We start from the raw sequence: 15,483 nt of genomic DNA on the forward strand, positions 1-15,483 counted from the left end.
TTACAAAAAACAAAACAGAAGATAGCTCTGATTCAACCACGTATGAATCCACTAGTAACAAGGTTAAACACTTTTTGTGAATCACCTGGATGAAAATTGGGAAATGGCTCTTACCAATTACCAGTTACCACGTACGAGTAGCAGTAACACAGTAAAAGTGTCTACATCCTGCATCGGGACTTACCTTCCCAGAAATTAATACAAATATACAGACTACAGTATATCAATTATTGTTTTGACTCAGAGAAACCACTACATAACGTACAAAGACCAACCACTGACACACCTTAGTGCTCTACTCCGTACCGTGGCACCTCAAATTTAAACAAGGGCCCATATGGACATACCGGGATCAACACACAAATCGCCTGGAGTCGCTGCTTGATGACCAGAACCACAAACCATTTCCAAATCCCAAAAGCTATCACTCACTTTGACCACCCCAAAAAATTACCTGCAAAACTTTTGAAACTTTTCTTCAGGGTGCAAAAGCCAAAAGGTTGGATTAATTTTCTCTATGCGCCTTTGGAAATAAACGGAATCTCAGATTCTCAAGCACCCATTTGACTGAGGTTTGTGGTGAAAGTCCGATGTGTGCACATAAATAAAACTTTCATAGCTTTGTTGACGAGATGAGCTGCGCAATTAACTCAAGGTTCATTGTCTATCAGTTTCTGAAATCTTTGTGCAATTCCTTGGTTGTGACTACATTCATACACTTCAACCAGTGACCTTACTGTCTTGCATATCATATCTTTCTTTTGCTTGGAAGATATGGAAGTATCCATTTCAATTGGAGAAGCTTCCATCCCTGGCTGATTTCTGGCCTCTTCTAATGATGAGCATAGTGATTTGAGCCATGCCTCCAAAAAAGACGCTTTCTATGAGAAACACGAGAAAAGAAAATGCTGGCTTACAAAATGTTTGGAAAGGACGAAGTACGCGGGGGGGAGGGGGGGATAGTTGCTCATTGAACATATAGAACACTTGATCAACTGAAAAAAAAAACAGAAGTAAACATATATGATATGAACAACAGGAAAAGTGGAAGGTTTCTTGATTCACCAAAATGCCCCATTTCAAAACAATTAGAAATTGTCAAATATTATAAGATGCTTCCTCTAGCATGATATCATTAATTATGGAAATATTTATGAATAATTTGGGAAGCATTCAGGGTTGAAATCACAAAAAACTGTGGATAAGTGCATCCACCAACCTGGTTTTCATTTTGTTGTTTTGAAATCCAACCATTTAGATGTCCTGACTTCCTTGATCTTCAAAATGAAAAAGAAAAGAAACTTTCTAAAACAGAAAGCTGGTTTTCATTTAAAGACTTAAATGAAGGGGCCAATGCTTGGTGCAATGGTAAAATCCCCATCTGACAAGCATGAGAATGTGGGTTTGAGTCTGAGAACAGCCAAGTCATGCAAGAAAATGCTTAAGTAAGGTATTTACAGATCGAGCTCTCCTGAGGCCCTGTATGCAAGAAAATGCTGTTGTTGTGTATCCTGCTAATACACTCAAGTTGATGCCTATATAAGGGATGATGTGTATCCTGTCTTTGCACTGCCAAACTTTAATTTTCTCTTCAAGTTGAAGTGCAATGCTTCCAAGGATGGTATGGGTGCAATGTTCATCCAGCTCAAGAGACGTGAGTTGGGGAAATTCTATTCCAGTTTTCCCTCATTCTCTTATCTTCACTCAACTCACGTTATCCCTTCTGTAACTTAATAACTATGGCAGGTAGATAACAACTTGGTATTAGAGCAAGTTTCTTATTGAAATGAAGGGGAAAAACTAATTGACTGCAGTAGTGAATGATGCAATCATGGTACACAAATGACATCACCACTGACCTGCCACCAGAATAGATATTGGTCTTCCCTGGACCAGTCAGGCTATTCGCATGGTCTGAGGTGATGCAGACCTGGTTAGAGACTCTAATGAGGTTTCAAGAACTTCTTCCCTCATCTCCTTAGTGTGGATACCAGTGGCATCCCTCAAGGCCCAAGCCCACACTTTTCATCTGAGGCCAAATAATGGATCTTCCCCACCCATCAAATATGTATGTGTTAGGAAGACACGTAGTATATAGCATGGGACACACAACTAGGGGTGTCCATAAAAACCCGAAAAGCCAAACCGAACCGAATCGGAAAATGCGGTTAACTGAACCGATCAGTTCAATATTTTTGAAAAACCAAAGGACCGGTTCGGTTTTCGATTAACCTTTAACCTAAAAAAATCGTCGATTAACCGAACCGACCGGTATATATTTATATGTATATTATATATATTTAATATACGTCACATATTATATATAAATATATACATATATATTTATATAATATATAAATATATATATATATATATCAAATTATCAATATTAAAACCAAAAACCAAAGAACAGAAACTGATCAATCGGTTAACCAGTGGGACCGGTTCAGTTTGAAAAAAATAGCTATGGTTCAGTTAACTGAACCATGAACACCCCTACACAACTTAAACAAAATAGACAATTCATCTTTAATTAAATGACAAACGACTAAACTACCCTTATGCTCAGCCTGGAGTGTTGAGCATTCTGGTGCTGGAAACTCCAATCAAAAAGGAAGGAGAAGAAGGAAAAGGAACAGAAGGAGGGACAGGGGAGAAAACTTCAACGAAGAGACCTCTGAGAGAGGAGGAGAAAGGGGGTGGAAAACGAAATAGGGTTTACAATAGAAAAAGAAGCCTAAAGATTCTTCATAGAGATTAGGAGGGGAACAAGGGGGAGAAGGTGAAGGACCAGTGATTGGGGAAAGGAACAGAGAGAAATATAAAGAAGAACAGATACAAAAGGATCATGAAGCTGAGGAAATAATACAAAATGGGAAGGTAAATATTAATAAACTGGTGGAGAGGGAGGTGGAGGTCGGAAAGTCTCTCGAGCTAGTCTTCTGGGGAGGGGAAGGCTTTGCGAAAATAGCATTTGAAAAGTTAGAAAAAAAAAAGAAAAAAAGAGGAGATGAAGACGAGGGAAGAATATTTAGAAAAAATAAAGGGGTGAGATGAGGAGGGAGGAGAAGAGGAAGGGTTGGACGAGCTCGAGTAATTTGGGGGTAGGGGGTGGAAGATGAGGATTCTTAGTTGGAATGTAAGAGTGTTGAGGGATGGAAGGAGGAGGGAGATAGGGGGAGAGGGAGAAGATGTGGGAGGAATTTTAGAGAGAGTTATAGTAATTTTACCACAAAGAAAGTCTATATGATGGAAACTGTCTTATTTGCTTGGTCTATCTTGGAGTTACTTTTGGTTTGGTTTATTTTAGTAGGATTGGTTGGTGAGCACTTAAAATTGTTTTAGGATTTATACAGTATTTGAATGCTCTTTTGGGTTATATATGAGTTTGTCTTGGCCCTTGTGCAACCAAGAGTTGTTTCTGATTAATTTTCCAATTGAAATTGGAGTATGTAAAGGGAAATCCAAGCCCTTATTATGATTATATAAATAGTTATTATAATCAGAATTTTAACAATTGAATTTGAAGAAAAAAGTATTGATTTATTAAATTGTGATTTTGTAAGCTTGCTCAAGGTATGTCTCTCCTATCGTTGCACTACTAGTTTACTGTTTTATCCTATCACAGTGTCAAGCAAGCTGTACTTCTCATCTTTCATTTCTTTCTATCTCAGATATCTTTCTACTTAATTCTACATTCCCATGCTATATACTAGTCCCCCACAATACATGCTAGGTTTAAACTCCCATGTCCATGCAAAACTGGTGACGATAGTATTTAATCTTCTTTCATATTGAATTGCTACAAGTTTCGATCTCACATTACAAGTACCTTGTGTTCTTAGAATCGAAATATTATACCTAAAAGTTTGCAAGTAATTAAATTTCTGATGCAATCTTGCAAGAAGTGCATCCATTTATATATTAGAATCTAATCTTCAAACTTGTAGTTAATTCTTGGGATGGCAGAATTTGAAAGGTTCAGACCCCTCTTTCCAAATTAAAGGCTGGTAACATGTCCACCTCTGAAATCAGTGATTAGATGCTGGTTTGAAATACTTACTTTGACAAGAAAGTCTTTTAGACTCTCATGGTCAGAACATGAAGCCAACTCAAGTACATGCAGAGTAGTTGAGGTCAACTGTAAAAGACCAACAAATTAGTCAGACCAAAAACTATGGTCATGAAGAAAACCTCTACATATTATTTCTTCACTGCAATTGGCTTGCATAACCTGACCTGCTTCTCAAGTGCAGCCTTATATTTGAAATCTGATGGTGTTGAAAATTGGTACGAGTTTAGACTTTCAATCATGTGCTCCAGACCTTGAACAACATCTGAGAATGACCTTCCATAATCTGCAGAAGTGGCAATCAGAATAAAATGTGGCATTATCATTTAAGGTGCATGTGGAGAATAAACCATGATGCTGTATCTAAGGTTTGATATCGTAAAATCAATAAGGCAGACCACATAACTAACATACTGACTCCAAACTTCTGCATATCATGAAAGAAATTAAGTTCAAAATCAAAATTCAAGATTGATGTCATAGCAAAACGAAAAACATTCAACGATGTTGTAAGGAATTGAGACTATAGGATGTGGTGGAGTGCTGCAAGGAATCATGGGGTAACATTGTAATTTCCAGTCAAAGCTTCTTAAGTAATAAAAATAAGGAATAAAGATAAAGAAATTCTATTCCAGTTTTCCCCCATTCTCTTATCTTCACTCAACTCACGTTATCCCTTCTGTAACTTAATAACTATGGCAGGTAGATAACAACTTGGTATTAGAGCAAGTTTCTTATTGAAATGAAGGGGAAAAACTGATTGACTACAGTAGTGAATGATGCAATCATGGTACACAAATGACATCACCACTGACCTGCCACCAGAATAGATATTGGTCTTCCCTGGACCAGTCAGGCTATTCGCATGGTCTGAGGTGATGCAGACCTGGTTAGAGACTCTAATGAGGTTTCGAGAACTTCTTCCCTCATCTCCTTTGTGTGGATACCAGTGGCATCCCTCAAGGCCCAAGCCCACACTTTTCATCTGAGGCCAAATAGTGGATCTTCCCCACCCATCAAATATGTATGTGTTAGGAAGACACGTAGGCCAAGTTAGGTAAGGTCTCACCCATCAAATATGAATGGGCAGATCTGATTTCTCCCTTTCGAAGTAGCCCCTGAGATCAGCAGCTTCTCACCACTCTCTTCTCCTTCATGATCATTGGCTTGAAGTAACAGCAATTGATAATTATCACAAAAATGACCTGGACCAAATTTTTTGTCACAGTTATAGCAAAGACCACGTTCTCTATGAGATTGCATCTCAGCCCAAGATAGTTTCTTGCGTGGTAGAGAAGTAATCGGTTCTGCTCTCTTATTAGATCCTGAATTGGTCCTGAGGAGACTTAAGTATTGGTCCTGCTAGTCAAGAAACCATTTATAATTGGTTGAGCCTTTCTTTGTGAAGTCGGGCTAGACTTGCCACGACCATAACAATCATTGGCTGTAAAGCCTTCAATATGAATATCTTTCTGCAACCCTCCAACGAAACAACCTAATAAGGCCTTCTCTGGCCATCCATACACCCAAGATGCCAATCGTTCTAAGCTTGGACAAAGTTACATCAAAATCTTTGAAGCCTGTCAGTCCAAACTTTGCACACAAGGATTCGATAAAGTCCATTCAAGATAGTTGAGGATGATGACACCTATACCATTGGAACTGTAGTATGGCTTCTCCCTCTAAGTATACTAAGGCCATTGACACTTGATGCCCTGGTACCTTGTTATATTTGAAATATTTTTCTGCTCTAAAGATCCAGGAGATTGAATTGTAGTCCAGCTTATTAGTTGAAGCAAGGACAAGTGGGCCGGCTACTACTTTGACTGGAACTTTCATGCTCACTATTGCAACTGCCAGAAGAAGCGATACAATTCCACCTCAATAGATAGATAGAATTTCCTCAAAACCAATTGTAGTACCCACCAACACAACGAAGAACAAAGCTGAACTTTGATGGGAGCTCTAGAGGTAATCCAGGTTCTTCGGGTATAGGGGGAATATTCAGAGACGGAGTAGGTAGAATCATTGGAACTGTAGTATGGCTTCTCCCTCTAAGTATACTAAGGCCATTGACACTTGATGCCCTGGTACCTTGTTATATTTGAAATATTTTTCTGCTCTAAAGATCCAGGAGATTGAACTGTAGTCCAGCTTGGCCGATTAGTTGAAGCAAGGACAAGTGGGCCGGCTACTACTTTGACTGGAACTTTCATGCTCACTATTGCAACTGCCAGAAGAAGCGATACAATTCCACCTCAATAGATAGATAGAACTTCCTCAAAACCAATTGTAGTACCCACCAACACAACGAAGAACAAAGCTGAACTTTGATGGGAGCTCTAGAGGTAATCCTGGTTCTTCGGGTATAGGGGGAATATTCAGAGACGGAGTAGGTACAATCATTGTGATGTTTTCGGGGGCCAATAGGAGTGGGAGACTCGTTAAGAGTGGAGGTGATGTCTTTGCTTCTGTTGAAGTTTGGCCTGCCATAGAATTCTGTCTTGTTCGTTGACTGTAGAGTAAAGTAGACAGCAAGAAGTAGGAGAGGAAAGAAGAAAAGAGAGAAGAGAGAAAGGCTGGTTCGAATTAGGGAAAAAAGTTAATCCCTTGATTCGGCCAGACCTGTTATTATATTATTAACTTATTGGAAAAGACTTGAGTGCCCTTCTTTAAGTAAGGGGCACTCGAACTAATATAACAGTACACATCAGCATTCTCAACAAGTACAAAGACTGAAATACCCCTTCACTAACACCACTAACACTCCCCCTCAAGCTGGTGAGTATATATCATATAATCCCAGCTTGTTACATATGTAGTCCACTCTCCCCCAACTCAAGCCTTTTGTAAACAAGTCTGCCCACTGGTTTCCCGTACTAACATATGCAGTTTCTATCACCCCATTCAGCACCTTCTCTCTCACAAAATGACAGTCAACTTCGATGTGCTTGGTTCTTTCATGAAACACTGGATTGGAAGAGATATGAACCGCTGCCTGATTGTCACAATAGAGCTTCATTGGAGTACTGATGTCATATCCTATCTCCTGTAGAAGGTTCCTCAGCCACACTAGTTCACAAGCAGTATGTGCCATGGCCCTATATTTTGCTTCTGCACTGCTTCTTGCCACAACTGTTTGCTTCTTACTTTTCCATGTTACCAGGTTACCCCCCAGAAAGGTGCAATAGCCTGTGGTAGATCGTCTATCAGACATAGAACCTGCCCAATCAGCATCGGTGTATCCTTCTACTACCAGTTTTCCACCACTTCTGTACAGCAAACCACGACCAGGAGCTCCTTTCAGATACCTCACAATCCTTAGCACTGCATTCCAATGTGGGACCAAAGGTTTCTGCATGAACTGACTCACCACACTAACCGCAAATGAAATATTTGGCCGAGTAATGATTGGATAGTTTAGTTTGCCTACAAGTCGTCGGTATCTGCCAGGCTCTTCAAACACTTCACCTATATCACTGCTCAGCCTCGTATTTGTTTCCATAGGTGTCTCAGCCGGTTTAGTACCCAACAATCCTGTTTCTTCCAGTAAATCAAGCACATATTTCCTCTGGCACAAATTAATGCCATGCTTAGATCTTGCTACCTCTATGCCCAAAAAGTATTTCAACTTGCCAAGGTCCTTTGTCTGAAAGTGTTCCTGTAGGAATGCCTTCAATCTGTCAATGCCCATTTTATCATTCCCAGTCACAACGATATCATCCACATACACCACCAATATTATTTTACCTGCCGAAGAGTTAAGACTGAAGACAGAGTGATCAACTTGGCACTGTTTCATACCAAACTTCTTGACCACCTCACTGAACCTACCAAACCATGCTCGAGGGGACTGTTTAAGTCCATAAATAGCCTTCTTAAGTCTGCATACCTTACCATCCTCCCCCTGAGCAACAAACCCAGGTGGTTGCTCCATGTAGACCTCCTCGAGCAAATCCCCATGCAAAAAGGCATTTTTGATATTGAGCTGATGGAGAGGCCAACCAGACATAGCTGCAAGAGAGATGACGACACGAACTGACCCTATCTTAGCAACCGGGGAGAACGTCTCCGTGTAGTCAATGCCATAGGTTTGGGAGTACCCTTTGGCAACCAGCCGCGCCTTCAGGCGCTCAACACGACCATCTGGCAAGTACTTAACACTATACACCCACTTACAACCGACAGCCTGCTTCCCAGGAGGAAGAGCAGTGAGATCCCAAGTGTGATTATGATGCAAAGCAGAGAGCTCTTCTTCCATAGCACGGCACCACTCTGGAGAGGTAAGGGCTTCCTGGACATCCTTAGGAACAACCACGGAGGATAACAAAGATATGAACTGGCGATGGGAAGCGGAGAGGTGGGTAAGTGAAACAAAATTGGAAATAGGGTGAAGGGTGCAAGTACGTTTACCTTTCCGTAAGGCAACAGGAAGATCTAGGTCGGAGGCTGGTGCCGGAGTTGGAGCTGGATCTGTCGACGGTGATGAAGCTGGAGGAGCTGCAGCCGGTACACGTGGGCAATGTGTATACACGTGACGGATGGGTGGACGGTCAACCAATGGTGGCACCGAAGGCAAGGACGTAGGCATGACTGGCACCAGAGGAGGTGGATCAGCCACAGGAAGAGGAAGAGGAGGTGGTGATGTGGGGGAAGCAGCAGCACCGAACCCCACGAAGAACGGAGTAGACTCGAAGAATGTAACATCAGCACATACCAAGGAACGACGAGAACTAGGATGATAACACTTGTACCCTTTCTGAGTTCGGGAATAACCAAGGAAGATACACTTCACGGAACGTGCATCTAACTTGTCAGTCCCGGGACTCAGATTATGAACGAAGCAGACACACCCAAATACCCGAGGAGAAAGCGGAAACGGAGACATGTTGGGGAATAAGACACTAAAAGGAGAACGACCATCAAGGATAGACGTGGGCATCCGATTAATTAAGAAACAAGAGGTGAGCATTGCATCACTCCAAAAAGTTTTGGGAACATTCATGTGGTGCATGAGGGAGCGTGCCGTTTCTACAAGATGGCGGTTCTTTCTCTCAGCAACCCCATTTTGTTGCGGAGTATAGGTACATGAAGTTTGGTGTATAATGCCATGTTGATCCAAGTATTCTCGAAAAGATGAAGAAAGTGTCAAGAAACATTATCCTGGCATGTTGAAGTATTCCTGATACAGTTGATATACCCTAGTGGTATTATCCTGACCTGAATACAGTTGATATACCCTAGTGGTATTATCCTGTTGAAGTATTCCTGATACAGTTGATATACCCTAGTGGTATTATCCTGACCTGAATACAGTTGATGTATTCCTGATACAGTGTCAAGAAAGTGTCAACCCCATGTTGAAGTATTCCTGATACAGTTGATATACCCTAGTGGTATTATCCTGACCTGAATACACTTTCTTGGCATGATCCCACACCTCTTTGGCTGTGTCAAGAAACATGAAGTTCACACTGATTTTGGGTTCCATACTGTTCCACAACCATGTAATGATCTGTGCATCTTCCTGTTCCCAGTCTTCATACTCCTGAGAATTAGCGGGGGGTTTCTCCTCTCTTATATGCTTCACTTTCTTTTTCGCCTTCAGAAAAACCTCTACAGACTTGGCCCAAGGGACATAATTCTCTCCATTCAGTTTAATGGAGGTCATTTGGACATTCAGGTAGTCAGTAGATATCATGACACTAGGTTTACTATCACTGTTATCTGCCATTGCCGAACTCCCTTAATTCTGAGCACTGAGTTAGGAGCACTACACACTGCACACTACACACAGACACTTCACCGAAATCTGCACACTGATTTCAACAGCTGAGAACTGCAACACCACAAACCCTACTCACCGAAATCTGTACACTGATTTCAGCAGTATTAAATGCTGAAAACTACAACACCACAACCCCTACTCACCGAGGTCTACACACTGATTTCAGTGATATCAAAAGCTGAAAACCACACTAGTAACACCACCAACATTAATCCACAACTATAGGAAGCTTCACCATTCAGTAGACACTATTGCCATTCGAATCACACACAAACCAGAATAAACCCTAGCATACTGCAATCTGAAAACCCATCATGCGAACTGTACTACACCTCTCATGTATTCCAAAAAAAATATATAAAAAAAACTTTACCTCATCGCCTGAAGGCCAACCATACGAAGGGCTGAGACACTACTGCACCACACGTACCAGCCCTAACTAGGGCTTAGAAACCACAGCAACCAATCACCAACGACACAATCGGAGGCATAGAGACCTCCTAGGGAAGAGGGCGATCACTCCTTTTCAGCCCTTTTCCCAGTCTCCAACTCACAACTGAGAACCCCAAGTGAAACCCTAATTCGAATGCGCAGAAGGCAGAATTCTAGCAAGTCTGATTTGGTGAACCTAGCTCTGATACCATGTTGAAGTTTGACCTGCCATAGAATTCTGTCTTGTTCGTTGACTGTAGAGTAAAGTAGACAGCAAGAAGTAGGAGAGGAAAGAAGAAAAGAGAGAAGAGAGAAAGGCTGGTTCGAATTAGGGAAAAAAGTTAATCCCTTGATTCGGCCAGACCTGTTATTATATTATTAACTTATTGGAAAAGACTTGAGTGCCCTTCTTTAAGTAAGGGGCACTCGAACTAATATAACAGTACACATCAGCATTCTCAACAAGTACAAAGACTGAAATACCCCTTCACTAACACCACTAACAGCTTCAAGGGGTAAGATATGCCAAACAGTTGGGATTACAACAAATTGAGATAAAGGAGATTCCAAGTTGTTAATTGATTGGCTGCATTCAGGCAGATTGGGAGCATGGATATATAGGCAGCCTATAAGTGAAATCCCCAACATAACAGGGGAGATTCGAGCGTGCTTCAAGTGGACTAGAAGAACAGCTAATGGACTAGCTGATACCTTAGCCAAACAGGGGACTGTTAGGAGAGTTTGTTCTGGGAAGTGTTGCAAAAAGATTACTTGGGGTTCAACTCCCTATTTTAGGGGTTGACAGCTGTATCCTAATTTTATGAAGTTACTGAGAGAGAGAGAGAGAGAGAGATTTGAGGTAAAATAACTCTTTGATGACTGCCCATTCTCAATTCTTGGCTTATATAGTTTTACATGGAGTTCACATGTTACATGCTTGAATTCTCAATTAATTCTGGTGACATGTCCTCCTTGTGTAAATGTATTTGAGAGGCCTAGGTATCAAGAGTTCTCGGCATAATGGGCTCAACGCTGTAACTGTTGCTAGGTGGCCTAGGTTCCCAAGCGGGAATGGGCTTGGACTTTATCAACTCCCTCTATCTCATGCAGCAAGCTGGGCTAAGACTGCATGAGAACAGAGTTCTAGGCTGATAACATGGCTCTGATACCGAGTAGATTGATTTCAACAACACCAAACCATAGTTCGTAATTTCAATATCGATGGACATTTTGTCATGCAGAGATAGGAAAATTTCGGGGATATTTCACTGGTAAACTGGAAATAAAAAAAAAAAAATCAGTGAAGTTTTTCAAAAACATGGAATTAGTTAATAAACCTTTAAGGAATTGTTACAACAATTATAATGACTGGTTTAAGGTTCAAAAACCATAGCAAACAACTATATAAATCAAATAAAAGAAGATTAAGAATCTTTAGTATGTATTTTTTTTAAGAAAGTAAGGTATTGTATTAATTGACAAAGATTACTAAGAATCTTTAGTATGTATCCGTCTCTCTTTCTCCCTTTTAGTCTTTTACCCATCTTTTCTGCACTATATATGTCATTTACTTACCATTTTGACTTTTGTCTTTTTGTTACTATACGTTTTGAATTATAGTGACATTAATTGAATCATATCAAAATAGCAAACCAATCATCCATCACCAAACCCTCATTTATTCTTTTGAGAAAAAATTTTAAAAATTATGACGATTACAGTGAAATGTCAGAAAGTTTCTAATAATTTTAAATATTTGTCCCTAATGTAATATTTGACTTTTGGGGTGAGGCTGATTCATCTTTGATTCTCCGTAGGCCTGTTTTCTTTTTCTCCTCTTTCCTTTCTCCTTTTTCATGAACCTAGGTGTGGATACCCCAGGTCTGACCAATGACAGCAATATTTTCATACATAACATAGTGATAATTATTCAATAAATGGATAATGACAAGTACATTGGTAGGAAAGTAAAAAACATAATTTCTTGTTATTCCATCAAAAGTGCACCACAAGAGGAGAGAATATGTTTAGCAAAGCAACCAAAATCAGAATCACAAGTAGATCAACCTTAAGAACAAGCACGATACCATTACTCACCAAGTCGTGATGCTGGCACAGCTAATGCAGCAGCAGCATGTATTTTGACCTTAAAGTTGGAAGAATCACGAAGAAGAAGTAGAAGAATATTGAAAACAGAAGGGGCCCTGCCAAGAAACGAGCATATAGTTTGTTATCAAACCACTATAAACATTCTTGAATAAAGAAAGTCAAACATATAAATCATGCACTTCACAACATATGACAGAAAAATGTGAACAGGGAGAGTCTACCTTCTTAGTGTCAATTTCAGATCTAAAATGGCATAGATGGATCTAACATGAAACAAGTGCTGATTCAGAAAGCCATTCTCCCATTCTTCTCTTCTTTTCCCTTCTCTCATTTATCTCAGATTCTTCCACTTTGTGAGTTTTTATTGAGTACTATTGCAAACTATAAAAGATATATAAGAGATGGAGGTCTATAAACATAGGGATTGCAATTTGCAAAAAGGATAGTCAAGGCTTGAGACTTAATAATGCATAGGGATCTTTTTTCAGATCAAGACCATACCCATTATATGTCCTCACTATGAAACTTTAAAGGTGGGTATTCTACCTCAGAATTTGTAGATCCTCAGAGCAAGGCATCTGGATCCATAGGTGACAGGATGAGGGGCTGCCACCAGCAGCAAAGGTTCAACTGTGCCCTAAGTTGGTACTGCCGGACTAGAAAAACATACAGGAAGAGTTGGTTCCCCCAATACATCTCAGGTCATTTAATCTTTTGAGGGTGTCAATCCTATTGATTCTGGGGTAATGGATCAAATCAATTTGGATATAGATAGAACCAAATTTGATACTTTTATATTCAAATTTGAATTGGATCTTATCCATTAGATTTATATCAGACTCAAATCGAATTTGGATTGGAATCAGATATTAAATAGTATTAATAATTAAACTAAAAACTATAAAAGTATTAAGTATTATTAATAAAATGAACTAAAAATTGACTTTGATCATGTATTTCATGAACAAAATGAAACGAAAATAACTTGCGGGGAGATACCCTGTACTTTGGGGGTAATGACACCTAAGGGCTTCAACTATCATTTGCATGAGGTACCATGCACTTTCAGAAATCAACACTTCCAAGTCCGTTGACTGACGTTATGGTGATGGTAAATTTACCAAAATGCCCATTCATGGTTTGAGTAGTTGAGAGAATAAAATTGCAATATGACAGAAATGGACATCATAAATGCACAGATTGCTGTGTTGCTTCAACACCTTGTACATTCAAATCTAAGAAAGAAAATGGGGCAGAAAGGGTTAAGAACTAGGGTTTTAGAGACTTAATAAAAGGAGAGGGAAAAATGAGGTCATAAAACAATCAAACCAACTTTATTAATATGTATGATAAAAATTTTAAGTATACATGAGCACATATATGTAAGTTGAATCAAATCGAATTTTATCAAATTGGATAGGGGTGGATCCGTATTTGATTCTTTTTTGTTTTTGGAAAAAGGTAATGAAGTGAGATAGGGTGTGTAGGGACAGAAAAAGATGGGGGTTGGGGATTAGAAGGGCAAGGTTATTCAACAAAGCATTGCTGAGGAAATAGCTATGGAGGCTTGGATGTGAGAGAGAATTGTTGTGGAGGAAGGTGGTTGCTTGTAAGTATGATGTTTGAAAGGAAATTATAAATGTTCATGCAACAGTATTGGGGGGGGGGGGAGATGCAAGTGAAGATGGTGAACTTTTTAAAATAGCTCTATATAGCTAATCAATGGAGGATTTGCTCATTAGAAGATGTTGTCCCTAACAAGCTTAGTGAATTCTCAGTTGTTTGGTTAGAAAAGGAGTTTGATAGGGAAGAGATTTTGGTGGCCATAAACATGGTTCGCAATTTTGATATCGGTGTACATTTTACAACGTAGAGATGGAGAAATTTCGGAGATATTTCACTAATTTTGCTAAGATACTTGGAAATCTATAAAATCAAGAAAGTTTCTATTTTTTGGTAATAAATAAAAACAAAATTGCCTCTCCTCATGCGTGTCTCCTTTGCAAGGCCAGTGGTGAGACCCTTCCTCATTTACTACTTTCCTGTTCATTTGTAACTTGTATTTGGGACTACTTCTTCTCTCTTTTTGGTTGCAGATGGTACCCCCTCAGGATGTGGCTAGCCTATTTAACTCTAGTTTCTTAAGGCAATAGAAGAAAAGGGAAGATCTGCACATTTTTTTTTTGATGAATGATAAAAAATTTATTAATTCAGAAGCATATTTAGAGTGAGTTCATACAACAACCCAGGGAGAGACGCGAGCTGCAGCCCCTCCTTGAATCTTACAAGTAAACTAGGAAAGAAAAGCAAGAATCACAACTGAGCCCAAAACAATTCTTCCCTATTTACCCCTTGCTTAGCTAACACATCTGACAAAGTATTTGCTAATCTCCCCACCCACTGTACAGTGACCAACATATTCCTTGTCAACCAACTAAGTTTCTTCATTTCATTCTTGTAATGCCACATAACCTCTTCAGGATTTTTCAACCAACCCACCACCACTTTGGAATCCCCCTCGATTGTTAGGTGTTGTACCCCCAGCTGGTTTGCAAATTGCACCCCTTGTACAGCAGCTAAAAGTTCTGCCCTGATGGAGTCCCCAATTCCCAAGGGACCTGAGTAGAGCAACAAAATCTCTCCCTTCTCATTTCTCAAAGCACCCCCATTCCGGATAATCCTGGATTACCCATGCTACTTCCATCAAAGTTCAACTTCAGTGAGCCTTCGGATGGAAGAGACCAGCTTGTAATTGATTTGTCCTCTAGAGATGAACTCCTCGCTACTGCTGACCAATTTCTCCAAAGGTCATTAAAGGAGAATTGATGAAAGATTTCCAAAGTCTTCAGCCAAGGTATTGCCCTATTTAACACACAGTCTTTCAATTCCTGACTGCTCCTTTCCTTTTCTTGAAAAATTCTAATATTCCTTTCTTCCCAAAGAGTCCAAATCAAGAAGATCTGCACATTGGGCTAAAACAATGGAGCTTTTCAGAGATGTTTCCACAAATGACTTATTATGGAAATGGTCTGAAGTGGTACAAACAGATATACACAAAGAGGTAGTGATAATGGAAAGAAAA

The 15,483-nt window shown here is 39.8% G+C and overlaps 1 protein-coding gene across 4 annotated transcripts in view; it reads right to left on the reverse strand.

Moving 5' to 3' along the window:
* Positions 1–71: 71 nt before the first annotated feature.
* The window catches only part of LOC104593042 (ARM repeat superfamily protein), a 93,234-nt gene continuing 77,822 nt past the window's right edge, over positions 72–15,483 (reverse strand). For 2 of the 4 annotated variants that reach the window (XM_088900441.1, XM_010252692.3), the window contains 4 exons: positions 12,390–12,496; positions 4,240–4,358; positions 4,064–4,141; positions 72–881 (listed from right to left, as the gene is read on the reverse strand). In XM_088900441.1, coding sequence (XP_088756567.1) covers positions 651–881; positions 4,064–4,141; positions 4,240–4,358; positions 12,390–12,496 — 535 coding nt within the window. In that variant the 3' untranslated portion in view covers positions 72–650. Of the gene's footprint in view, positions 996–4,063; positions 4,142–4,239; positions 4,359–12,389; positions 12,497–15,483 lie in introns of all 4 variants that reach the window. The other 2 variants (XM_010252701.3, XM_088900440.1) reach the window with 2 other exon arrangements.

The sequence above is a fragment of the Nelumbo nucifera genome, chromosome 3 (assembly GCF_055504915.1).
Source record: "Nelumbo nucifera cultivar China Antique chromosome 3, China Antique-T2T, whole genome shotgun sequence".
Taxonomy (NCBI): domain Eukaryota; kingdom Viridiplantae; phylum Streptophyta; class Magnoliopsida; order Proteales; family Nelumbonaceae; genus Nelumbo; species Nelumbo nucifera.